The sequence below is a fragment of the Eschscholzia californica genome, unplaced genomic scaffold (assembly GCF_041429995.1).
Source record: "Eschscholzia californica isolate CP2 unplaced genomic scaffold, dmEscCali1.0.p SCAF_6, whole genome shotgun sequence".
Lineage (NCBI taxonomy): Eukaryota > Viridiplantae > Streptophyta > Magnoliopsida > Ranunculales > Papaveraceae > Eschscholzia > Eschscholzia californica.
Window position 1 is genome coordinate 4,608,982 of NW_028238483.1, and position 24,916 is coordinate 4,633,897.

At 34.8% G+C, this 24,916-nt stretch overlaps 2 protein-coding genes across 4 annotated transcripts; both read left to right on the forward strand.

Moving 5' to 3' along the window:
• The first annotated feature begins 8,017 nt into the window (after positions 1–8,017).
• Positions 8,018–12,866, forward strand: LOC147530925 (uncharacterized). Its single transcript, XM_086648606.1, has 5 exons — positions 8,018–8,575; positions 9,402–9,563; positions 9,965–10,726; positions 10,964–11,104; positions 11,287–12,866. The coding sequence occupies exons 2-5, from the start codon at positions 9,411–9,413 to the stop codon at positions 11,887–11,889; spliced, it is 1,659 nt and encodes a 552-aa protein (XP_086504732.1). The 5' UTR covers positions 8,018–8,575; positions 9,402–9,410; the 3' UTR covers positions 11,890–12,866.
• Positions 12,867–18,123: 5,257 nt separating this feature from the next.
• Positions 18,124–23,876, forward strand: LOC147530926 (phosphoglycerate mutase-like protein). 3 transcript variants are annotated; one of them, XM_086648106.1, is made up of 11 exons: positions 18,202–18,294; positions 18,401–18,440; positions 19,487–19,548; positions 19,700–19,807; positions 19,950–20,029; positions 21,351–21,513; positions 21,817–21,891; positions 22,049–22,137; positions 22,350–22,469; positions 23,322–23,366; positions 23,499–23,876. In XM_086648106.1, the coding sequence occupies exons 2-11, from the start codon at positions 18,416–18,418 to the stop codon at positions 23,608–23,610; spliced, it is 879 nt and encodes a 292-aa protein (XP_086504232.1). In that variant the 5' UTR covers positions 18,202–18,294; positions 18,401–18,415; the 3' UTR covers positions 23,611–23,876. The 3 variants fall into 3 exon arrangements, with proteins under 3 accessions (XP_086504233.1, XP_086504232.1, XP_086504234.1); XM_086648107.1 differs by lacking the exon at positions 18,401–18,440 and having other exon boundaries at positions 18,124–18,294; XM_086648108.1 differs by lacking the exons at positions 18,202–18,294; positions 18,401–18,440 and adding an exon at positions 18,572–19,343.
• Positions 23,877–24,916: the final 1,040 nt, after the last annotated feature.

Genomic DNA, 24,916 nt, shown 5'->3' on the forward strand with positions numbered 1-24,916 from the left:
CCTTGAATAATACCAAAATAAACTCAAAACTGAATAAAACACATCTAAAATGTCAAAGCAGTCCTAAAACAGTTTTGGAAACAATAATTTATATTTAAGCGTTCCTTTTAATTTTGAGATATAATGTTTCATGTTGTGAAATTCTTGTTTATTTTATCTTAATCTCATAAGAGAGCACCTAAGTAAAAACATCATTCGGAAAAATAGTAGTGAAAATTAACATTATATACCTCAAAACCAATCATATTAGATCAATTCAGTCTCTTTCTATGTCTACATAATATGGCCTGCATTTCAGAATTTTAATACATTTGATTTTAGTCTTTATACTTCAACATAAAATACCCCGTCACCTAAATCTACTAATAAGTCAAATAACACGGATCAAACTTCAATTAATCAAGTTTCAATCCTGCATAAAAGGAACAAATGTCAGAGCAAGAAAGTTGATATGAAGAAGGCAAAGACAATCTAGCTTCATATGCCACAAGCATCTAATAACCTGCAGAAACATACTCTAACATGAAACTGTAAAACGAAGAAAATTAAAACAGAATTGTGAAACTCTTGTTGCACTACTAAATAAAGCTTACTTACCAGCCTCATCAAAGAGAATTCACTGTAGTTTTTTGTGCACATATGATGTACTATTCAAGTCCTTAAGGAGATGTCGAAGAGTTGTCACAAGAAATGATAATCTTATACGATATTGTCAAAAAAGGAACCCTCTTTGATATTTCACCATTGACATTTAAGAAAACACCTTCTAAGCACCATCTAAGCAAGACAAACCTAGAAAGAAACTTCCTACCTGTACCAAATATTATAGTTTTTTAACATATATAACAATGATATTGGATAAAAACATTGAAATGTAGAAGATGAAAGAGGGAAAAAAGTTTTACCTTCCAGAAGCCAACCAAATTCGAAAGTCTAACAAATGGATAAATGAGTGGGAGGCCCAAATTTTGGGGGGTTAATAAGGCTTCCCTCCAGCCAATACCAAAAATGAGAGGGAAGTCCAATATGTCAGAGAAAGTAATTTTTTCTTTTTCCCCTTTTTTCTCTTCCCACATTACCCTTACACGGGAAATTGAGCCTAAATCCCTCTTTTTAAAGTTTGCATTAAATAAGGGTCTTATCCTGGGAAGAAAATCTAATATATTCTTCCTCTTTCTCTCTACAAGATCTTCTCTTCATCCTCAATATACCCTCTCATGGCGGAATCTCTTTCATGATTGAATCTCTTTTATGGCTGGTATGCTCCAAATGTTTTTAAATGGTGAAGAAATATGTGAGAAGATAACAGTAATTTTTTTTGTATACACCCCTTATGTTCTTCAAAGATCTATGTTTGTTCCAATGGTGAAGAAATCAGATCTGGGGTTATTGATTTTGTTAGGGTTTAATTTCTTGAACAAATTTGGTAAAAGTTTATTGGTAAAGAAATTTAATGGTAAAGAAATCAGATTTGGGGTTATTGATTTTGTTAAGGTTTAGTTTCTTGAACACGTTTGGTGAAAGTTTATTGGTAAAGAAATTTAATGGTGAGAAAATCAGATATGTTGGTCTTGTTGATTTGGGGAAGAAATATTGAGATTTGATTTTGTGTTGTTGTTCTTCATAGGTCTTAGGGGTTCTGTTCTCCAACCTATTTTGCTTGCTCCTTCTTAGGAATGTGTTTCGGTTCTCACCTTTCCATGATGTAGATGGTAAATAATTCCTACGAAGATTCAAAATCCAAGGCTATGGAAGAACAAATGGTGATGAGAACAAACCCTAGAAAGATAAATTTAAGTATGACTAAGATTATATTTCACTGATAACCCTACAATTCTCTACAATTCCCACTCAGATATTTTTGTACTCCTTTATTTCCAGTAAATAAATAAGTTTACTGGTTCAGTATTCATTTACTTAAAATTATAATGTGGTGAGTAAATATTTTTGTTTACTGAAACCAAAACCGCTTCCTTACCTAAATTAAATGGGTCTGTGGGTATATAGCCCAAAATAATGTTAAAAAAGGGTTTAGGGTCCAATCTTCCCAAAACATAGATTTTTAGTCCTTTTACTCTTTGGTCAAAAAACCCTTACCATCTCTATTTTATTTCCAGTTATGTCCCAACTCTATTTACACGAGATTTCTAAATGTGGGGCCGAGCAAATCTTGGTAACAGTTAAATGAAGCGTGATTTTTGGATTATTTCCGTTTACAACAAAATCTCTTAATCGACTTTCTCTCTCAGCAGATGTACTGTTTAGGCAAAAACCACAACTTTCCTAAATTGAAACGCTCCAAGATCCTAACGAGAAAATTGAATCGTCATCTTCCAGAAGGTAAGAAAACGGCTTTATTCTTAAACTTTCAAGATTCCGATTCAGTTGAAGAGGTATCATCGCCATTAAAACGAAAAGGTTTCTCGATTCGTTTGGGTTTCGAACCATCATCACTTTCAGGTAAAAAATCTATATAAAACCGAGTTTGCATGGTTATTTTTCATCATAAAGAAGTTTGCTTCAACGTTATGGTGAGATTTTGGGTTGATTTTTATGGTTTTTTCTGTTGTAACATAGTTTCTGATGTTCATCATAAATCAATTTTTAGAGATCTGTTTGATAAATTATGTCAATTTCTGTCCGGTATAACTTAAACTACTGTAAAGTATGTATAATTTATCCACAAGTATCTGTGATTTACCGCAGGATACGGTAATTTTTGATAAATAACCAATGATAACAGCAAAAATTAAAAAAATTTAATTGATCAAACCTTGTAATTTCTGATGTGGTCATTTATATGAAGGAATTTATATTGTATACTGATATACAATAAGTATGTTTTACAATGAGATTTAATGATGTACAACAAATTCTGATATACTAATGATAAAGTATAATTTTAAACGTTATATACCTAAACTGTAAATACGATATTATGTATAATTTACAATAAATTATGCAAACTTTATGAAAAATAATGAGACATTTATCACAAATAATGAAATCATGTTTCCTTTCCATGTCTTTCAATATACATAGAATCGCATTTCAATGGTGCCCATCCATGCACTATCCATTTGCTATCTTCAACAGGACACACAGCAGTAACATGCTTAGAATCATTCTTTATGAATTTGAAATCATGACTGGTGTTGATGCTATATTGCCTAAGAGCATGTCGAAAAGCTTTTGCACCCCCAGGAATAACTGTCCTTGTTCTGTAAATATCTTATCCCAACCATCTGATTTCAGTTTGTTTTCCTTATTTTGATTTGATGATTCTGCCTGGAACTCCATCTGTGATAACAAAGTGAGATAGATTAATTTAAATAAATTATATATACAAGTATATTATTTGCAGTAAATTATATGAACATTTGAATAAATTACATGTACTTTACAGAAAAGTACACAGGATTTACATATGTAAATCAAAGATGTTCTAATAATGAAACGAGAACTGTTTTCACATTAAATCATACATAATGTTCCATAAATTACGTATGATTTACACAAAATAATATAATGTTAATGTTATTCGTGAAAAATTTGCAGAACCAGAACATGTATCATGTTCTCAATTTGATAAACATCGCAGGGAAAAGTTTATATAATTTACGTTACATTATGGTAATTTATTCTAAAGTATATATAATGTTAATTCTGTTATGAGTAACCGTGCGAAAGAATCACGTTTCATCAATCTGTACGGAAAAAAATCAGATCTGGAGAAAATTTGAATATCATACTTTGCATAAACTCCAAATCTATTGATAACTGATATGACGTTTGATTGCAAACAATAAGTAAACTCGATTTGTAAGATTTAGAAATGAAGTATTAATCTCATCAAGATCGTGATCGTTATACAAACTTTAGAGAGAGAAGACAATAATAACTTTCTTGATCTGAAACAGAATCATCAAATAACAATTAAGATGATGATTTTGAATAGCTCTAATGATAATGAAACAAGTTAATGGAAGATTTTCAATCGAAACATAATCAGAAAACATAAAAATTGGTTTGAGTTTTACCTGAACTTAGAAACTCAATCTGTTTTAATGGAGGATAGTTTCAGAAGATGAAGATGTAGAGAGAGAGAGAAATATAGGACGAGAAGGTTTCGGTTACAAAGTTTTTTGTTTTAATGGAGGATAGTTTCAGAAGATGAAGATGTAGAGAGAGAGAGAAAAATAGAACGAGAAGGCTTCGGTTACAAATTTAAGGAAGACAATGATTTCTTTCTTCCTTTAGAGTCGATAATTGGAGAGAGAAACAGGGAGATAAAAAAGGGAAACGAATATTGGTTGATTTGAGCTTAAATTAGATCTTATATATATGGAAGGTTAGTTTAGATATTATAAATTATTTGGTATTCTAGGGATTTGTGTTTTCTCTCTAGATGACACCAAATGGACTAGATATCCATTTGTATTATTTTTTTGGTTTTGAACCCCTTTATAGGATTAGAGAGGACTAAATGTCCTATTAGGACCCGTTTTTTGGGCTATAAGCCCAAAAATTCTTACCCATGCCAATGATATAATCTCTATCTCTCTCTAAAATTTTTATTGAAAGCTTCCTCTCTCTCTCTCACTCTCTATAATTTTTACTGAAAGCTTCCTCTCTCTAAAATTTGTGCTGTAAAAAATACAAAAAAGAGATAAAAACGATATGAAAAAGAGAAAGATACGATAGAAAAAGTGTATTGATATCCAATGGGCGTAAGTAGATGATAAAACACTGAATTGTCTTCGGAATCAGAGCTTAACATGTGTTACAGAATTGGACTATTTTTGCTTATTTCACTTCACATATTTGTTCTGGGAATATTCAAATGTTGAGTGCATAGAATGTTGTACTGAACATTTTCCAATTTTCTGTAAATTATTCCGAAATCAATTATATTCTTTTACTAGAATTTTTTTTGAAAGATTATCGACTTCTAAAATAAAAAGAATAAAAATAGGAAATATGGAAATCTTTTGAAAAATCTACCAACATATAAGGCAAAAATGTTTGAGAAAAAGAAAGTAGTAAGATTGGAGAGAGAAAATATGTGTTTAGTATCTTCCATGGTGTTTTGTATCTTCCATGTACACAACTTTATTCCCTGTACACAAAAATGTTTCCTGTACACATATGTCTAGTACATTAACCTAATGGCCAGTACACAGAACAATTTCCAGGAAACAAGAAAATTTCCAGTACAAAAATGGCTAGTAAACAAAACAATTTCCAAGAAACATAACAATTTCCTAGAAACAAGAAACTTTCCAATACCAAAATGTCCAGTACCTAATGACGTTGTCGTTGTTTTTTTTCAATTTTACCTCGTTTGATGCCTGTGGACCAACAACAAGAAGGATTCATCTTTCATCAGAAAAAAAAAAAAAAACAAGAAGAATTCATTCCGATCGGATTCGATAGAGTAAAACTGTATCTTCCATGTACACAACTTTATTCCCTGTACTCAAAGATGTTTCCTGTACACAAATGTCTACTACATTAACCTAATGGCCAGTACACCGAATAATTTCTAGAAAACAAGAAAATTTCCAGTACAAAAATGGCTAGTAAACAGAACAATTTCCTGGATACAAGAAAGTTTCCAATACCAAAATGTCCAGTACCTAATGACGTTGTCGTTGTTTTTTTCAATTTTACCTCATCTGATGCTTGTGGACCAACAACAAGAAGGATTCATCTTTCATGAGAAAAAAAAAATAAGAAGGATTCATTCCGATCGGATTCGATAGAGTAAAACTGTAGCTTTAATGGTGTTTAGTATCTTCCATGTACACAACTTTATTCCCTGTACACAAAGATGTAACCTGTACACAAATGTCTAGTACATTAACCTAATGACCAGTACACAGAACAATTTTCAAGAAACAAGAAAATTTCCAGGACCAAAATGGCTAGTAAACAGAACAATTTCCAGGAAGCAGAACAATTTCTTATGAACCTGCAACTGGCCATGTACGATGTTGATCATTTTCTTTCTTCAAACATGCTCTACACACAACATTACCACTTACTAGCACCGATGATAGTTTCTCCTCCCCATCCTGCTAATTGCACCATCTCATCTCGACCTAATGGTTCGAATAATGAGTTTTTCCGAGCCACCACCAGTGAAAGACGAACAAACAAAAAGAAGAAAAAGAAGGAAGAGAAGGAAAGCATGATATTTAAGTAGGAATTCATCTTCTTTGAGTATTAAGTTTGGTGGTTGTATTTTCTTAGGCTTCTTTTGTGAAACAACTCTAGGCTTTGAGGTCTATTTCAACCAATAACAAAAAAAAGGCTTTGAGGTCTGGTTTTATAAGGCAAAGTGATAAAAAAAATGATGCATATGAGAATGTCTTTGAGTCTTTCATATTATTTTTTTTTACGGTCTACTTGAGTCAAAATTTACATCTAGTCAAAATGTAATAAAACTACCATAATGACCTTTGGTTAGAAAGGGTGGATATTTTTTTTTTGTTGTTGAAAAGAGAAAGGGTGGAACTTAAACATGTCAAAATGAGTGATAAGTTCTAATATTATGTCAAGTGTCCACCAGTTCTTGATGTAGTGGTCCGAGACCCACCCTGCAATAGAGAGGTACCAAATTTGGTCTCCCAAGACAAAAACAAATACATAAATAAAAAAGTAAAATTACAAAAATATTTATTAAAAATATTTATAAGTAAATACGTATATAAAAAAAAGAAATGTATATAAAAGAAAGAAAAATTAAAACTCTTTACAAGTAAATATGTATATTAAAAAAAGTATGTAAAAGAACGTATATAAAAAATACATATATTAAAAGAATATAAATTTTAATTATAAAACCGTTTATACTTCAAACTCTTTTTATTTTTAACAAGCTAAAGTTTGTTTTCTCAAGTTGTTTCATTTTTTTTATCTAAAAGAAAGAAATAAAGGTATCTTTTCAGTTGATCAAGAATTCTTATACTCCTATTTGGATAGAAATTGTTTGTTACGTTAATCAGGTCTAATCTTTTGATTATTTTTTTATACCTTTCAATTTCCATATTTCAGTTGCGATGAAAGGAACTACGACACTTAGACTTATTAATCAACAAGTGTATATTCTTGTCTATGACGGCAGAATAACGGAATATGACGACAAATTTCACAAAAAACCAGGTCAAAGCTCTAGAGGTCCTACTATTTTGACTAAAACTTGTCGAAAACGTATCATGGTGATCCTGCATGTTCATGCAGTTTATGCTGGAATCGTTGGTTTGACCCATCCTGTTTGAAAGGACGTCTTAGATTTTTATATTCTATTTAAACTATTTTTTATACATAACTTTTGTTTTCTTTTATTTGATATATAATTTTGATTTAAATATTCAGTTTTGTCAAATTAAATCTATTTACAACTATTTACAAAAGTTAATGTTTATCTAAGTAAAAGTGAAAAAAACAGTTCAAAGCCAAAAAAATTACGTATATAAAAAAATTAAAACTATTTACATGTAAACACGTATATAAAAAACGTAAGTAAATACGTATATAAAAAAAATTAAAACTATTTACAAGTATATTGTCTTCACCTTTTAATTAAATAGTATTTAGTTGATAACTTGTTTATATGATGATCCAACACAAAGGTATATAAAAAAGAAAAATGAAAAAAATAAAACTATCTACAAAAAAAAATTATTAAGACTCTTTAAAAGTAAATACATATATATAAAATAAAATTTTATAAAAAAAAGAAAAATTAAAACTATTTACTAGTAAATACGTATTATAGCGGTTCCTTCCGATCCTAGAAAACGTCTGAAAAAACAGTTAAGAAACTACCAAGTAGGGATGTAAAAAAAATAAAACTATTTACAATTAAATGTGTATGTAAAAAGCGTATATAAATACATATATTAAAAAAAAATGAAAGCTACTTACAAGTATATTGTTTTCATCTTTTTAATTAAATAATATTTAGTTGATATGATGATCCAAAATTCCTCTTAAATTATGGATTAATAATAGAGAGGATAAATCTAAGGCCCAAAAAAGGAGCCCAAATAGGAAATCCAATCCAATAGGGAATTATATTTCAAAAAAAACCCAAAATGTTAGATTACCTCTCTATCCCTCCAAAACAATTTGTTCCCTCTCTTATCCCTCACTCAATTCCCGCCCAAAAAAAGGTTGATTAGACACAACCCTCTCATCACTCATGTCAGCCTTACTCTCTTCTCTCTCGGACTCCGCGCGCTCTCTCTCCTCATTCAAACCGGTGAGACACAAAACTCTCCATCTCTCTCTCTCTCTTCATTCAACCGATTGCTCACTCTCTCTCCTCTCTATCTCTCCTCTCTATCTCGATCAAAACCAGAAACCGGTCCATCTCTATCTCCCTCTTTCTCTTTTTCAAGCGAAACAATCTCAAGCCATTAAACCCTCTTTGATTCGAAATGTTACCGACGAATCTCTCTCAACCAAACCTATTTAAGCAACCGGATCTACTCTTTTTTCTCTCTATTTCGCTCTGTTTCAACGAATCTCAAGCTTCTCTCTCGATTTCTCTCTCTTTCACAAACAGGTACATCTCTGTTCTTCGTCTAACTCTTGATCCCCTCTCTGTTGTTGGTAAATTATTAGGATTGTTGGAACATTTTTGGGGTTTCTTGTTTCACATCTGTGGGTTTTGGTACAGATTTAGGGGTGTTTGAAAATTTGGGGGAGTTTTCAAACAATTAGGGTTTATGATTTCAAGTTTAGTAGTCTGATCTATAGTCTGTGATAAATCATTTTGGGTTGTTTTTCGAAAAAGTTTTAGGGTTAAGTTGCTCTAAAGTTTGTGATAAAACATTTTGGTTGTTGTTTTGTGATTTCGGAACCATTTGGGTGTTTATGGTTCTTCATCAAGCTTCTAGGTTAGGTTTGTTTTAACATTTAGGGTTGTGATCCGAAAGTTAGGTTTCTGTGGAGACATTTAGTACTTTGTCTTCCATTTTTGGGGGTCTGTCTTTGTTGATGAAGTGAATGATTTGTTTTATCATTCTAGGTTGTGTTGAAGAAATGTTGGATTATGTTTAGACATTTTGATAGTTGTTTGTGATTTCGGAAGCATGCATCTTCACAGAAAGGTCATTTGGGTGTTTATGAGTCTTCATCAAGTTTCTAGGTTAGGGTTGTTTTAACATTTAGGGGTGTGATACGAAAGTTAGCTTTCTGTGGAGGAATTTAGTCATTTGTTTTGGATTTATGGGTGTTTGTCTTTGTTGATGAAATGAATGGTTTGTTTTAACATTCATGGTTGTGTAAACGAAATTAGTATGTGTTTAGACATTTTTGGTTGTGTACATACATTTTGTGTTTGTTTGAAACATGTGGGTGTCTAATACAAAACATAATAAATTTTGCAGATTACAAAGATGGTTAAAGCTGCAACAAAGAAAGGAGATGATCCTCAAAAAAGACAACAGACTCCAGTGAGGGCTAGCCCTAGAAAGAGGGCTAGTGAAGAGCCATCATCTGCTGGGCCTAGCAAGAAAGGCAAGAAAGTTGCTAGTCCTAAACAGGCTAAGGTATGTTATTGTATACACATCTTTGTCAATGTTCTGTAATTAATGTTTGTGCTCTCACATTTCTTAAAATGGTTTGGCATATTTGTTCGTGTGTTGTCATTCTGTAAAATAAGCAAAAAGGTATCTTATTGTATACACATTTTTGACCCGTGTCCTGTATTTAATGTTTGTGGTTTGACATTTCATATAATGTTTTGGCATATTTGTTAGTGTGCTGACATTCTTTGAAATGTTGTTTCAATTAGTGGTCCTTCATTCTTGTGTAGACCAGCATTGGCATAGGCTCTATTGTGTGGACACGTTCCAAAATGATCTGACATTATTTATAGTGATGTAGCATTCAGTGTAGTTTTGTATATTTTGTAGAATGTGCTGACATATCTGTTACTTTTTGTGTGAAGCACCGAGGATATACTTCCAAGAAGAGAGAGCCCATGGTGGAGCCTCAACCAAAAGAGCCTATGGAGCAGAAGAAGAAAACTGCTTTTAATTACAAATGTAATTTTAAAGCAGTTTTCAAGGTGGCGCGGGAATTGCAGTTATATATTACTGAAGAGCAAAGGAAGATGTTGCTTTCTTCACCATTCGGGGCCTTATTTAAGGCAGTGACCAGTTTTAGTTTCCGAACAGAGAATGTGATGGAGAAGCCGAACAAAGCCATCTATGATCTTCTGTACTGCTATGACAAACAGAGCCAAGCCTTCAACATCGGAGGGAAGTTGATTCAGTTCACTCCCGGAGATGTTGCTTTGTTGTTGGGAGTCCCAATGGAAGGACAAATATATGATGCATTCCCAACCAATGTCACCATAGATGTGGCTAAGGACCAGTTTTTGAGCAAGTATTTCAAAGACTGTATTGTTGAGGGAAAGGCTGCATCTTTTGGGGGTCACAGCATCGAAAAGGCTTTGCATGTGGCTGCAAGAACAAAGGCTCCGGCCATTGAGTTTTTGAAACTATGGATTATATACATGGCAGCCACATTCCTGTTTGCTTCAGCTGCCGGCTCCTCGGTTGTCGGGAGTTTTTATCACAATCTCCAAACGGAGAGAATGATGAAAAGAGTTTCATGGGCGAGAGCTATTCACTCCTACATGATGGAGAGAATAAACAAGCACTCGGAAGACCCGGCAAAAGCTTCAGGATGCCTGACTCTTCTCCCCGTAAGTATTCATTACAATGCACTTAAATTTTCCATAATTTCTTAAGGTGCAAATAAATCAAGTTATTTTGCTTTGACATTCTCCAAAATGTGTCATCAATCTTTTGGGGCTTCTGTAATGCTGATACATTTCGTAGAATGTTTGGGCAATGTATAAAATGTTTTTCCATTCCTTGTGATGATACAGAACAACACTTCTGACCTATTTGTGTTTAATTTTCTCTTAATTTATTTGCAGTACTGGTACTGCATGCACACCAGGATCCATGAGGACCTGGTTGGAGAAGTAGGGGTCAGTCCTAGAATAGCTCGATGGATGATCGAGCCATTCTTCCTTAAAGGACTGGAAGAAGAGCTGGAAAGCATTACAGAGGAGCAGGTAATTTGTTGAAACATTTCTTAAAATGTCTCTGTGATTTTAATAAATGTTCTAACATAACTGATGTCTGATTGACATTGTGGTAAATGTTGGAACATTTGTATGAATTTGTTCACATTTAATTAAATGTATGACTTTTTTGAGAGGTGTTGAATAATAACCATATGTATCCCTCCTTGTAGGTGAAGGTGGAGTTGGTGCCAGAGTCTGTTGAAGAGGAAGAGTTGTTAAAGTTCACTGAGAGGGTGGTGGTGGAGATGAATGAAGAAGAAGTAGAAAAGTTGAAGGAGGAAGTAGAAAAGTTGAAGGAGGAAGTGGAGAGGTTGAGAGAAGAGAAAGAGATGGTAAAGAGAGAGAGAGAAGTATTAAGAGAGGAATTGGAGAGGATGAAGAGAGAGAGAGGAGAGAAGAATGATGTTTTGGAATTTGATTTTGGTGTCGGAGGGGAGGTGGATGTTCGAGAAGAGGTTGGTAGAGATGAGGTGACTGTTGGAGAGGAGGTGACTGTTGGTAGAGATGAGGTGAATGTTGGAGAGGAGGTTAGACAAGAGGTGGAGAGTGGAGATAGTGGAGAGAAGATAGTGGAGCAGGAAGTAGCCCCAAAAAATCCGGAACAAGTAAACGTAGAACCCAGCATCGAAAAAGAAAGTGATGCCGAAGCCCAAACTGAAGGAGCAGAAATAGACAATAAGGGTAAGAAGGCAATTTCTGATGAGGGTCAATCTTCCGTGGAGGGGCAAAAGCAGGAGCAGAAAGTGAGCCAAGTTGCTGGGTCAAGTGAGTAAATGCTCACGCAAATCTTTACTTCTGTTGGCATTCCTGTCTTTGCTTTATAAGAATTTGGAAATGTTGGAGCAAACACCAGAATGCTTCAACATTTGAGATATTGTTATAAAAAGTAATGAATATTGTCTTTGTTTAGATTAAAGTTGGTTTTATTTCTAGTTTTTTTTTTTTTAAGCAACGTATTAACTTGTGTGCAATCAATCTCTCTTCTCTGAAATTCTTACTTACTTGTCAGATGATTGGTATGAACATAAATTGTTCCGCCATCGTTACAAGTTTTTTGATAAACGGTAAGTAAACGAGTTCTATCGTACTCCCACGATGTCTTTTACCACGACAATTGAAGACTTTCTTTTACCACGAACGACAATAGACTGGTCGGCTAAGTAATAAATAAGAAACAAACAAGTAAGTGTTCTTCTCCCACATAAATACGTAAAATGTTTGAACATACGTGATAACGTTTATATATATTGATCAAGAATTGGATAATCATTTATGTTAAGATTTGGTTTTCTATCGAATGTTGACTAGTTAAATGTGTGGTGGTGGGAACAGGTGAAAAGCATTTTCAAAGTTTTTTGAATGTAGGTGAAAATGAGACGGAAGAAGTTGACTTCCAGCTGACTTGGCCTTCAGCTTTCTTTTCAGAGGTTTGTGAAGTGGCAAAAGTATATGAGAACTATGAGATCGTGGAGAACGAAAGTTCTTCTGAAGACGATTTTGTAGATAAGCCAAAGGTTGAAACGGCTGAAGTTGTGGAAAAGAAAGATAAAAACAAACCAAACTCTTTGGTGAAGAGGGTTAAAACACAGCCAAGAACCCGAACCATGACCGAGAAAGCAAAACAACTCGAGAAGAAAAAGACAATTAATGTAGAAGAAATTGTAGAGTTGGGAGGCGGAAGGTCAGCAGCAGAGGAGGAAGGTGAGAAGCTAGGTAACTGGAGAAGAAGCCCGGTGTGGAAGAATGTCAAGGAAGATGAAAAGGGTCTGATGGAAGAATTCATCAGGAAAAGTAACAAAAGGTAGGAGTAGGTTACTGTAATGTTCATGCACTGACAATAATGTTTAAACATTCTTGTTTGTGTTGAAACATTAATTTTGGCTTACTGTAATGTTCTAGCATTGTCCGGTATGTCTTATCATTACAAAAGGTGACACTGTTTTTTCCACATTTTCCAGTACTAAAGTGTGGTTTAGTGACGGCATAAACGACATATGTGGAAAGCAGCTCGACATGTTGATGATGAATCTAGAATGCGATTCACAGATAATCAACTGGGCCAGTTCCTTCGTCACAAATCACAAGGAATTGAAAGAAAAGTGTGTGCTTTGCCTCCCATCAGAGATCTACGTAAGTGAAGAGATTAGAATGTTTTCCTATCGTCATCTTTTATATGAGTGAACATTTTGATAACTTTGTGTTTGTTCGACAGACAATGATAAAGTCGGAGGTCAACCAAGCTTCAATCGAACATATGCTCAATCGCACGTTGAGTAATAATGCTGGGAAACCGGAGATATTGTTTGTGTGTGCACCAATCTGCCACCCAACAACGGGGGACGCAGCAAGGGGGGGGCACTGGACACTATTGATATACAATGTATTTCTCCATAGGTGGACCCATTATGACTCAATGGCATTTGACAAGAAGAAGGCCAAGGACTGCTACGAAAATGCCAGGGAGTACGCGGCATATGTCGAGGATGTAATGGAAGAAGTTGGGTTCACAATGTTTGGAACCCAACAAAAATATGCAGATGTCGTTGGGGAGCCAGAATTCCCTACTCAGGGAGAAAAGTAAGTGTTCTCACTCATTATCTGTTCCAACATTACGATGCATGTTTTTATTAGTTGGAAATTGTTTCAACATTCCGGGAAATGTTGGTACAAAACCTTATATGTTTTTATAAATTTGATAAAAAACACGTAGTTATTAATAATTTAGTCTCATTTAACATTATGTTTCAGAATTGTCTGTGACTGTAGAAACATTATTGGTTATGCTTTAACATTTCGTTTGTGTCTTGAACAGCCCGGATTGCGGTCTGTTTGTCATTTTGAAAATTGAAGAGCTCGTGGCAGACTGCACGACAACAGGACCCAAACAGCGTACAGAAAACCCAGATTGGGTATCCCTGGCACAAAGGAAGAGGGCCAAGTTAACCCACAACATTTTGAGAGAGAATACGATATCTTGGAGGATGGCCCGAGCTTGAAGTAGTTTCCCCTGTGTATGTTTTTTTTGTAAAGGATCTTTTTTAATCAAAAATGAAGTAGTTGTTCAGGTAACGGGTTATGTTCATATCACTAAACCCGAAACGACTTCATTCTTGATTAGATTACAAACAAATATGGTTTGTAAATTATTTTGGGATGTTAACATTCTTGATTAGATTACATACAATGATTTTGGATGGGATGTTTATGTTAAAACAATATGAAGTAAATTTGAATATATTATTATTTTTCTTCAACAACATGTGTGACATGCATTGTCCACTTAGAGTTTGTTTCAGGGAAGAACATACACAGATATGTTAGAACATTCCTTTCAATGCTGGGCCAAATTGATAAATGTTTGAGAAATATGTAATAATGTTCCTTCATTATTACGAATGTATTCAAAAAATCCATAATGTTAACACATTGTAAATAATAGTAAGACATGTAAGGATTCATTAACTGAACATTTTGTAGAATGTTATAACATTTTCACAAGAGAACAAAATATGTACTAAATACCAAAAGATTTTTCTAAAACATTCAACACAATGTACAGACAGTCTGTAACATGTTGAGACATATCGTTGATGTTGAAGCATTTAGAAAAATGAGAACTACAGTTGGGCCCGACATGTTGCACTGTTGTGATAAGAGGGTTGGTTGCACCTGCGACATATTCTTTTCCTCCTGGTAACATCTCCGGAACTCTGCAACCGTGTTGTACGTGGCCTCCCTGGTGCCCTTCTAACTAGTGGAGGAAGAGTCTTGGTTAATGGATCAAAAGTATAGGGTTCGTCATAATTTGGAACGGGGTAAACACAATGTTGGTATGTGTTTCTGTAAGCCTCAACCGTCCAGACTGGATCGTAAAAACACGTACTATCACCCCGAGTCTTGTTGATGCATAACATTGCATGTTGACACGGAAGCGAATCTACTTGCCAACGCCGACAAGAGCATGTGAGAGTACCAAGATTTACGGAATGGCGTGGAGTCGAATATACTTCATAAATAAGTGGGGCTGCCTCGACGTATCTCCAAGTCTCCGCAACTTTGTATTTCGCTTGTTGCTCCAAGTTAATGGATGGGCAAAGAAATGTATTCCATCCAATAGCGGCGTCTCTATGCTTTCTCATCTTGTTCATAATCTTCTGTCTTATGGCATCCAACAATGCTGTAATAGGGAGAACGCGGGCTTTCTTTACCATGTTGTTGAAGCTCTCAGACAGTTGGGAAGTGATGGCGCCATACCTGTAAGACAACATTATAACGTCTGTCACAACAGTTTACGGAATGCTTATATTAAATCATGTTGTGTTCCAACCGTACACTAAATGTATGAACATTAATTGGAATGACAAAACAATAGGGCGAATGTCCTTTCATAACAGAAGCTATGATTAAATGTGAAAAAATTACTGTGTAAACTTAAAGTGTGCCGGTAACAAGGTTCGTGGTGTTTCAACATTTCAATTGAAAATGAGTAAACAAAATACCTATCTCCGGGGAAAAAGGAATCTGCCCATGATTCCGGATTAAGGGATTGGAAAAACCTCTCCACATTGGTTCCACCCATCTCAACCATTTGTTAATGGTTGCGTGATACTCGCTCTCGGGTAATGCACGTGCCGCCGTAAACATAAGACTCTGAAAATAACGTGACTGGCGCGCCCCGTTACGTATTCTCAAGTTTAGATTACATCGTAAGTGCCAAGCACAGAATGAGTGGTGAGCGGTGGGAAAAACATTCTTCACGCCTTTTAGAATTCCAGCATGTCTATCCGAAATAAAGGTGTAACGTTTGATCGGATCCACCACTAATTTCAAATTTTGCAGAAACCATTCCCAATTATGATCATTCTCAATGTCCACAACTGCGTAAGCAATGGGGAACAGACCTAACAAAAAAATAATAATACAAAATTAGTGCTGTTGATTCATAAACCAATAGTGCATTAGCAAATGATCCAATGTCTAAACATACGTGGTAATGTCCAGTGACACCAATAAATGATGCATCATCTCACTGGATGCAGCGACATTGTAGATCGTGTTCTTAAAATTTAGTCAAGTGTTGGCAGGAACATTAGAATGTTAACGTACGATGTCAAAATGAAAACATACCGTCGTTTCCGTCCTTGGTAACCGCAGCTAAAATGCAGCCATTAAAACGTGTTTTGGCGAATGTTCCATCAATATAGATCACGGGACGACAGTGTTGAAACCCAAGGATAGATGCGTGAAGCGCAATAAAAACTCGGACAAATCTATTGGTAGTGGGTTCGATTTGCAAATCAATTATGCTATTGGGATTAGTAGTCGCCAAAGAATCTACGTACCACTTCAACTTTGCATAGGAATCACCCTCCTGCCCAAATACTTTGTCCATGGCTACCTTCTTACCACCGTAAGAAAAGTAATAGCTCAACTCAACACCGTAATCGTCTTGAAACTTTTCTTTAACTTCAGCAGTACTCCAATTTGGGTGTTTTCTGATGTCGTCATCCATTAGGCTGCCAACAAGTTTACTAGAGAGTTTGGGATCCGCAGGTTTGAGAACAACATCGAGACAATCGTGTATCGGTTCGTATTCTTTCAAAAGAAACACGGATTTACATCCCAATGGTGCAACCCCGTGGACTCTCCAATTACATCCGGGTTTGGAACAAACGGCAGTCACACGACATGGTTCATTCTTGATATATTTGTAGTTGTTCTTGGTTGCAATGGTATAACGACCAAGAGCGTGTCGAAAAGCTTTGACACCACCAGAGAATATTTGCCCAATCTCCGTAAATACGTCGCCCCATGAGTCACATACTAACTTCTTGTCATTATTTTGAGATGTAGAAAGTGACCTTTCAGTTTCCATACTGCAAAATTGAATAAAATGTTAAGAAAGTATCATTGATTGTCTTAACAGGTTAACAAATGTATGAACATCTAGTGTAATGTCGCGGCAACACAGAGAATGTCTGGACATGCGTAGGAATGTTCAGTTATCAAGGAGAATGTGGTATAATTTAATGAAATGTGTGAAATTATGTGAAAATGATGGATAACATTCTACTGAATGCTTCGAATATGTGGTATAATCAGGTGGTCCAAGAAGCAATGTCTGATCATTCTATCAAATGTTGGTCAAACTGCTAATTCAATAGCTAAGAAACAAATGTGTTAACACGATAAAGTACCTGTAACATGTAACGAAATGTTCCGACATTTTTGTAAATGTTAACACAAACGTTAAAGTTATAACAGAAACACAAAAGATGTACGGACAGCGAAAGAACTGTACGGACACTTCAGAAACTAAGCTTTACACGAGAAGGATGAACAAAAGCATACAATCTCATAAAAAAGAGTTTCATCATCAAAAGTTACCTGGATTTATAGGAGAAGAAGATGGTGATTCGAACAAGTTGATGGCTGGAGAAGATGAATAGATATGATGAATGAAGAAGAGGGTTTGTATCTCGGTTTGTGTCTGTAGGTGATGACTGAACGAAGATGATGAAAATATTAGAGAGAGAAAGGTGAAAACGAAGATGATGATTGAAGAGATGATGACTGTAGAGAGAAGAAGGTGGAAAATAGGGTTTGGGGTTCGGTTTAGGTAGACAGATAAGAAGGTGGAAACAGATTTTGGAGAGAGAAAGTAAATCAGATTTTTGAGAGAGAAAGATATGATTTGTTAGAGTTGTTGGATATATATAGGAGGGCAAAAGAGGGTTTAGAAGAAAATAGGAAATCTTAGAGATAAGAGTTGGGCCCGGATTGCACATTGGGATGTGTATTTGGGTTTGATATGAGTTATTATTGGATTATTGGGTTTTGGGTGAGATATTAAACCTTGTTGGGTTTTTTTTTGTATTTGGGCCCAAAATTTGGGCCTTTCATCAAAAAACTATTAATAATATGACAATCTTACTAAACCAGAATCCTCTTTTTATTTTATTTTTTAAGAACCGGATTCGTCTTTTTTTTTTTAAAGAACCGGATTCGTCTTTTTTATTTTTTTTAAAGAACCGGATTCGTCTATTTTTTTAAAGAACCGGATCCGTTTTCCGGTTTTCCCCATCACACTGGTCACTGGTAAACCTTCTCTTTAGCATTACCCCCTTTTCCTACTCCTGTTCTTTCCCTCTCTGCTTCTTATTCTTCTTCTCGCTCAGGTAAGTAACTAACATAATCTCTATAATCTCTACTGTTTGGTTATTATTTCGGAACTTCATATGTTACTACCTGGATCTAATCAGATTATTCCTTTTCTTTTGTTAGATTTTGTTTTGATTCATGAGATTATTCAATTATTTACCGGGTAGTTCTATTTTAAATTAAGTATCGTGGTTGATTCCTTATTTTATTTTTTTTGTTTCATTTTGAGATTTATCACTAATTAATTATTTCTTTTGTAGTTATTTAATACTGCGGAAGAAATTTCTATAATTTGTTGGGAACTTTAGATTTATGGTTTAGACTATGAAAAGGGGTGTCTTTTAATCTTCAAATTAGGGTTCTCCATAAATTTTGAGGGATATGATAGAGATATATCAATGAGAGCTGTCCTAAAAAAAGAGATGGCTTCCATAAAAAAACACTAGTGATATATCATATATATGAAACTATGGGATTGGTCTAGTAATTGATTTGTCTTAGCATTTTGCAGTAATATGAACTTTGTCCAGATTAGTTTTAGGATATTCGCTTATTATTACATGGTTATGCTGAACACAAGTTGTAGAGTCGGTTAGAGAAGCTTCTCTTTAATTTGTCATAGATTTGATGGAAGTGATGTTATGGCTTATGGGTTTTATTAAGTTGCTACCCTCCATGACGAATCTGCAACGGGATGGGTAAGAGAATTTGACGGAGAAGTAGTGAAATAATTGACTCGATCCTTTTGGTTCTTCCGATATGGGGGAGTTAGTAACTAAGTAGTTGGACTTGGAACTGAGCTCGTCGCGTGACTCAGGAATCACTCCGCTAAAAACTTTCTCTGGCATTAAGTCTTTCACATATAATTAGATATATGTATACATTTATATATTCACATAATTACTCTTCAAAAAAAAAATGTATACACATAATTAAATATATTATTTCTTATGCGAAGAAAAGAAAATATACATTCTTTTCTTACCAATACGGAGTTCCATGGAAACAACATGAAGAAACAAAAAGAAAAAGTGGGACGAGCTTCTTTTATACTAATTCTCTACTCGTAAGATCTTCTTAGGCAGTTACTGTTTTGTCATCTTGAAAGTTTATGATTGCTTTGCATGGCTCAGTTAGTACTTCCAGTGGAGAATATTCTCTTGAAATTTGTTATTCTTCTAACGACACAGTTCTTTTGTTCCCTTGCAGATATGGATGGCAAAGCAACTACAACTCTTTTTCCATCACACCGTACCAAAACTTTACATCTGGTATCACATTTTTATTTTGCTTCCCATTATCATAGTAATTACAGGTCTTTCGACTTAGAAATCTCCGAATATATTTTTTACTATATAAATCTTTGTTTCTATTACTTGTTAAACTATAAGTGTGTTCCGATCATATCTAACTATCCACCAGGTGAGACATGCACAAGGAGTTCACAACGTAGAAGGAGAAAAGGATCATAGTGCCTACTTGTCTGAAAAACTTTTTGATGCACAACTTACCCCTCTGGGCTGGCAGCAGGTTTTAATTTACTATGTCTAGTTAAACAACTTGACTTTTGTATTGTTATTTGTTCGTTGTGTCTATGCTTTTGGAATAGGCTGTTAAATGTATGATGTATCAACTATCAAGTGTTCAAGAAGTTTTTTGGGTAATGTTACAGGTTGATAATTTGCATAAGCATGTTAATGCATGTGGACTTGCTAAGAAGGTTGAATTAGTTATCGTATCTCCTTTACTAAGGTATTAATATATCATTCGTTTTATTTTATATTTTTTTCTATCCTATTATTTGATTGCACTCTTGTGTTTCTTTTGCTGCTCGGTATGATCTTTCAAATAGGTAGCATATTATGTGACTCTATGTGAATGTACTCAATTAAGTGAAAACGAGTAGTAGAAAGGTTCAACTGCCTAGGGATAGATCCAGGATTTGAACCATGGTGCGGTGGAATTATATAGAAAAATTACAAAAAAGTTTAAGCACAATAAGAAATAAAAGACTACATTCATTCATTATATTAATTTATTAAGCACTGTAAACTCAATTGACCTCTATGAGTTTTGTTATTTTGAAATGTAAGCATAACACATTCGTTAAAAATATTACTAGAGCTTCTCTTTGAATAAAGATAACTGACCTATCATTCAACCAATCATTACTTACCACTCATCTTGTTCCGTAAGTGTGTCTTGACCAATTTATAGCTGAAAAAACTCTCTCAACGGTGGCAGTTACAACTGCCAAAGTTAATGATATAGTGATAAGCAAATATCCCTTGGGATATGCTTTATCTCTTTTTGCTTCCACCAATGTATTTGAGCTTTTTTTTTTTTTCGAGCACAATTGCTTCATAATTTGAATCGTATCATTAAACACAATGAGCAATTTGACCAAGAAAAACGTAAGAAGTTATGGTTGTGTGCATAAATATGACAAAGAAGTGGTGTCAGAAGGATCCAAACTCTGACAAAATACACGTCAAGCATACTCTTGAGCACTGAACCATTATTTATTTCTGTCTCTGGCTTATATAATTTATACATATACACATGTATTTTTTATAACTATAACTACTTTTGTTTCGGATAGGAGACGAAGTGGTGTCAGAAGGATCCAAACTCTGACAAAATACACGTCAAGCATACTCTTGAGCACTGAACCGTTATTTATTTCTGTCTCTGGCTTATATAATTTATACATATACACATGTATTTTTTATAACTATAACTACTTTTGTTTCGGATAGGAGACGAGGTGGGTGTGTCCCCATCTCCCCCCCCCCCCCCCCCCCGAATCTGTCCCTACTTTACCTATTCTACAGAGTACAGTGTACCAAGATCCTGATTTCACCGGCTTCAAAGTTTATGTTTCTTGTATTAAAAAAGTAATGATCGGAAAACTTATGTGCTTAGGAGTTTAACCTACTAAAAACTTTTCAACTTTCGTATAGAAAGTAAAAATTTGTATTCATGGAGGATTTTTGATGGATATATTACTCTATAAATATTGTATTTAAGTTTCCTACAAATTTGAAGTGTGGGGATCTTCGAACTGAATCAGGACGATGCAGACGGCAGTTGGAGTATTTGGTGGCGAAGAATATGTGGATGGGTTGACTGTAACTCCATTAATGGTGGCAAATGCAGGGAACAGTGATCGTTCTGCAATCTCAAGTTTAAATAGCCCACCTTTCGTAGCAGTCGAGCTCTGTCGAGAGCATTTGGTAAGTTTTAAGACGTAAAACAAAATTTAGTAGGAAGCAACATGTATCTTGATATAGTAGATAAATTCCTCGAGACTTTGATAAAAGAAACATTTCTGGTGCATAGTTAATTTGTTTTAAGTCTTTATGACGAATTACTAGTTCATTTTAGTACATCATTTGTATCTAAATGTTATTTACTACCTAGTTTTGTAGTATTACTTGCATCTTTTGTGAAGGAGTAGTAATTAGGGCAGTTCCTTTCGGGTATTGCATTTAACATTTGAAGGCTTGAATTTCCAGTTAGTTTAATTTTGATTACAGGGAGTTCACCCATGTGATAGGAGGAGAAGCATTAGTGAGTACGAGACGCTATTTCCTGCAATTGATTTTTCACTGGCAAGTACTTAATGAAGCTTATAGGATCTCTGAAGTCTGGGCAAATACTTTTAATGCATTAATTTGGCACCACTTCCATTATGGAGACTGAACAAGGTTTGAAGGTAAGTTTGAAAGAAATGTCATATTTACATGATATTTGGCTTCCTTTGTTCAGATAGAAAATGACGAGGACATTTTGTGGAAGCCCGATACTAGAGAGCTAAATGAGAATGTTGCAGCGAGGGGAATCGAGTTTATAAACTGGTGAATAATTTTTCTTTCATAACATATTGAATCAATGATAATGTCGATAAGGACATTTGTGTTTAATCTATCTATTTGTTTGAACAGCTTGGTATTCTGGTATATGCTATTGTGCTATGATGTTCAGAATACTGATGCTTCTTCAGAAATTGCAAATGTTTTCAGTATAGAATAAATCTTTTATTGAATAAGACTGTTGACTGATTTTGTAGGTTGTGGACGAGAAAAGAGAAGGAGATTGCAGTTGTTTCCCATAGTGGGTTCTTGTTTCACACCCTGAGTGCATTTGGAAAGGACTGTCATGAAGTGGTGCAGACAGAAATCTGTAAACAGTAAGTGTTCAGTTTCTTTATCTAATTAAGAATGTGTTTGTTAATTGAGTTTGCATTTATAAGGCATCCCAAGATGCCGATGATTAGTCTAATGCTTACCCATTATGTGAGACTTTCCGAAACTTTTTATTTATCACCCACTTGAATATCTTCATCAAATTGTATTCTTTCCTACCCTTGTTTTGGCAATTGCAAAAGTAAAGCTGAAGGCTTGGTTGTTCTTTCTTCTTTTCAGTATTTGCCATGTTCCTTATCTATTAATTACGAAATGGTGCCTTCATACGTTGGTAAGAGAAAACACTTATGTTTTCCCTAACACCACCTTTGAAAGTAGTATTAGTTACATAATCAATTTGAAATTTCTTAATGAAATCCTTAGCAGGCTCGATCAGGTATTTTTGGAGAATCTACTCCGTAATGCATATTGTGTTTTACTATCCCGTCCTCTCCCCACTTTTCTTAAGTGGTCCAGTACTTTATATGTGGCATCGAAATTTTCGAACTCGTCCTCTCCCAACTTTTCTTTTGTGTGTGTTTGGGTTGTCTGTATTTGTGTGTACATATAGATTAACCAGTTGATTAAATTATTGTAAAATGTTAGTCTAATGTAATTTTTAAGCATAAGATTTGAAGTCTGGGATTTTGTAGTATGGGGGCACAATGGATAATAGAACTACAGTGTCAGGGGAAAAGTTTTCACGACCCAAAATTGTCATTGAATGCCTTACTTCTAGCATTCTGCGTAATGCACATTTTAGGTTACTGCATTTATGAGCGCTATGATTGTTTCATGTAACATTGGCTTGGATGTTCATTAATGGTTTCTAAGTTTTTGTATTCTTTTATACGCAGCTTTGCGAACTGTGAGCTCCGCTCAGTGGTGATCGTCGACAGAGGGTAAATTCACGTTTCCTTGGACTTTAATGTCCTTGTAACTGTTTACCTTGTTCATTAATCTGTTTTTGCTCGACTTTAATGTCCTTCTAACTGTTTACTTTGTTCATTAATCTGTGTTTGCTCAACTCGTAGCTTGAGAGGATCCGATTCATCAACCACCAATTATCCAGGAAAGATTCCTGGAGGGCTTGATCTCCCTAGCGACGTTGCTCAAGAAAAAGGAGTATCGAATTCGTCAGCATAAATTGAATCAAATTCCTTATCCCACCATATATTCTGAAGTGGGCTTATTCAAATTGTGTACTTTATTGAAGATGTCCATTTGTTTGGGCAAATCCTTAATATTTTTTTTACAGGAGACTAGGATTAGGCATTCATTTCATTTTTGCTGAGATGGATTGAATGTGACTAATTTTTCTTGCATGCCGTTTTGTTGTTGAAAACACTAGGTACAGTCACTTCTGGCCTATCTTCACTTTGGTCAGTTTTATATATTAATTTTCTTTTTCATCCTTGTGGTGGTGATTGGTACGACCAAGAAAATGGACAGTGGAGATCATGGTCGCAAATAAATTATAAGGAAATGTCATACACATTTACGGTTTTTATCCGATACATCACGGTTATTCACACTCCCACTTAAAACCTATGTTTACCCTAGCACACTGGCTATTCCTATACACTCACATGCTTGTCAAATGCCTTTGACCAATTTTCATCCGTGATATGAAACTGATTCTATATCAAACTATAGGGGAGATGAAACTGATGTGTAACATAAGGCATAGGTACAATCATACTGACACATAACATAGAGGAACATTCATTCGAACTCTGATAAGTTCATGTCTATAAGATGAGACCGTTGCTATACTTAAATTGTCAGAAAGATGAAACCCTTATGTACATGGCACATTCCTATCGAGAGATAACATAGAACAACTTTTGAAGAGAATTTTGATAACTTTTCGTCTGTAAGATAAAACTGATATGTTTCATTACATATCTGTAGCTTCTTGTCGACCTGTAATGCAATCTGTCAGACTGGCACCTCCGGTAGAATACTTTACGAAGTTTCTTGCTTTTTGAGAACAACACCACTTTCATTGAAAGAAAAACTAAAAACGAAGATTCATGGGATGTTGCTATACCTTTTTAATGGGTGATTCTCCAGTATTTCTAGTTTCATTTGGAACAAAATTAGAATGTGAAGATTCTCCTTTTTATGATTTTTACCTTTAAAACACCAACAAAAAGCTTTAGTAATTTGAATATGATCTTAAAGATGATGGTTTGATTTGAGATATTTACATCGACAAAAGAATTGAAGTTGTGGGGCAGCTGATTTCTCTGCGCTGGACCCCTAGCTAGTCGGGGTTTAGGTTGGTTAAACTTTGTCTCAGATCCACCTTCCCACTTGCCTTGAGGTAGTATGGAGCTCAAGACGCCGAGTTAGTTTTGGTAGATCCTGCGTCTTCATTCTAAGGGTCAAGACAGAGCTCCTGCAAGAACTGATCTAACTTTTTCTCTCGGCCTACGTCTAAACTAGA

Excerpts from the sequence above, each read along its gene's own strand:
- LOC147530926 (XM_086648106.1), top strand. The coding sequence starts at position 18,416 with ATGAGATTATTCAATTATTTACCGG. Across the intron at positions 20,030-21,350 it reads ATCGTATCTCCTTTACTAAG|GACGATGCAGACGGCAGTTG; the intron begins GTATTAATATAT and ends GAACTGAATCAG. Across the intron at positions 22,470-23,321 it reads CAGACAGAAATCTGTAAACA|CTTTGCGAACTGTGAGCTCC; the intron begins GTAAGTGTTCAG and ends TTTTATACGCAG.
- LOC147530925 (XM_086648606.1), top strand. The coding sequence starts at position 9,411 with ATGGTTAAAGCTGCAACAAAGAAAGGAGATGATCCTCAAAAAAGACAA. Across the intron at positions 9,564-9,964 it reads CTAGTCCTAAACAGGCTAAG|CACCGAGGATATACTTCCAA; the intron begins GTATGTTATTGT and ends TTTTGTGTGAAG. Across the intron at positions 11,105-11,286 it reads AAAGCATTACAGAGGAGCAG|GTGAAGGTGGAGTTGGTGCC; the intron begins GTAATTTGTTGA and ends CCCTCCTTGTAG.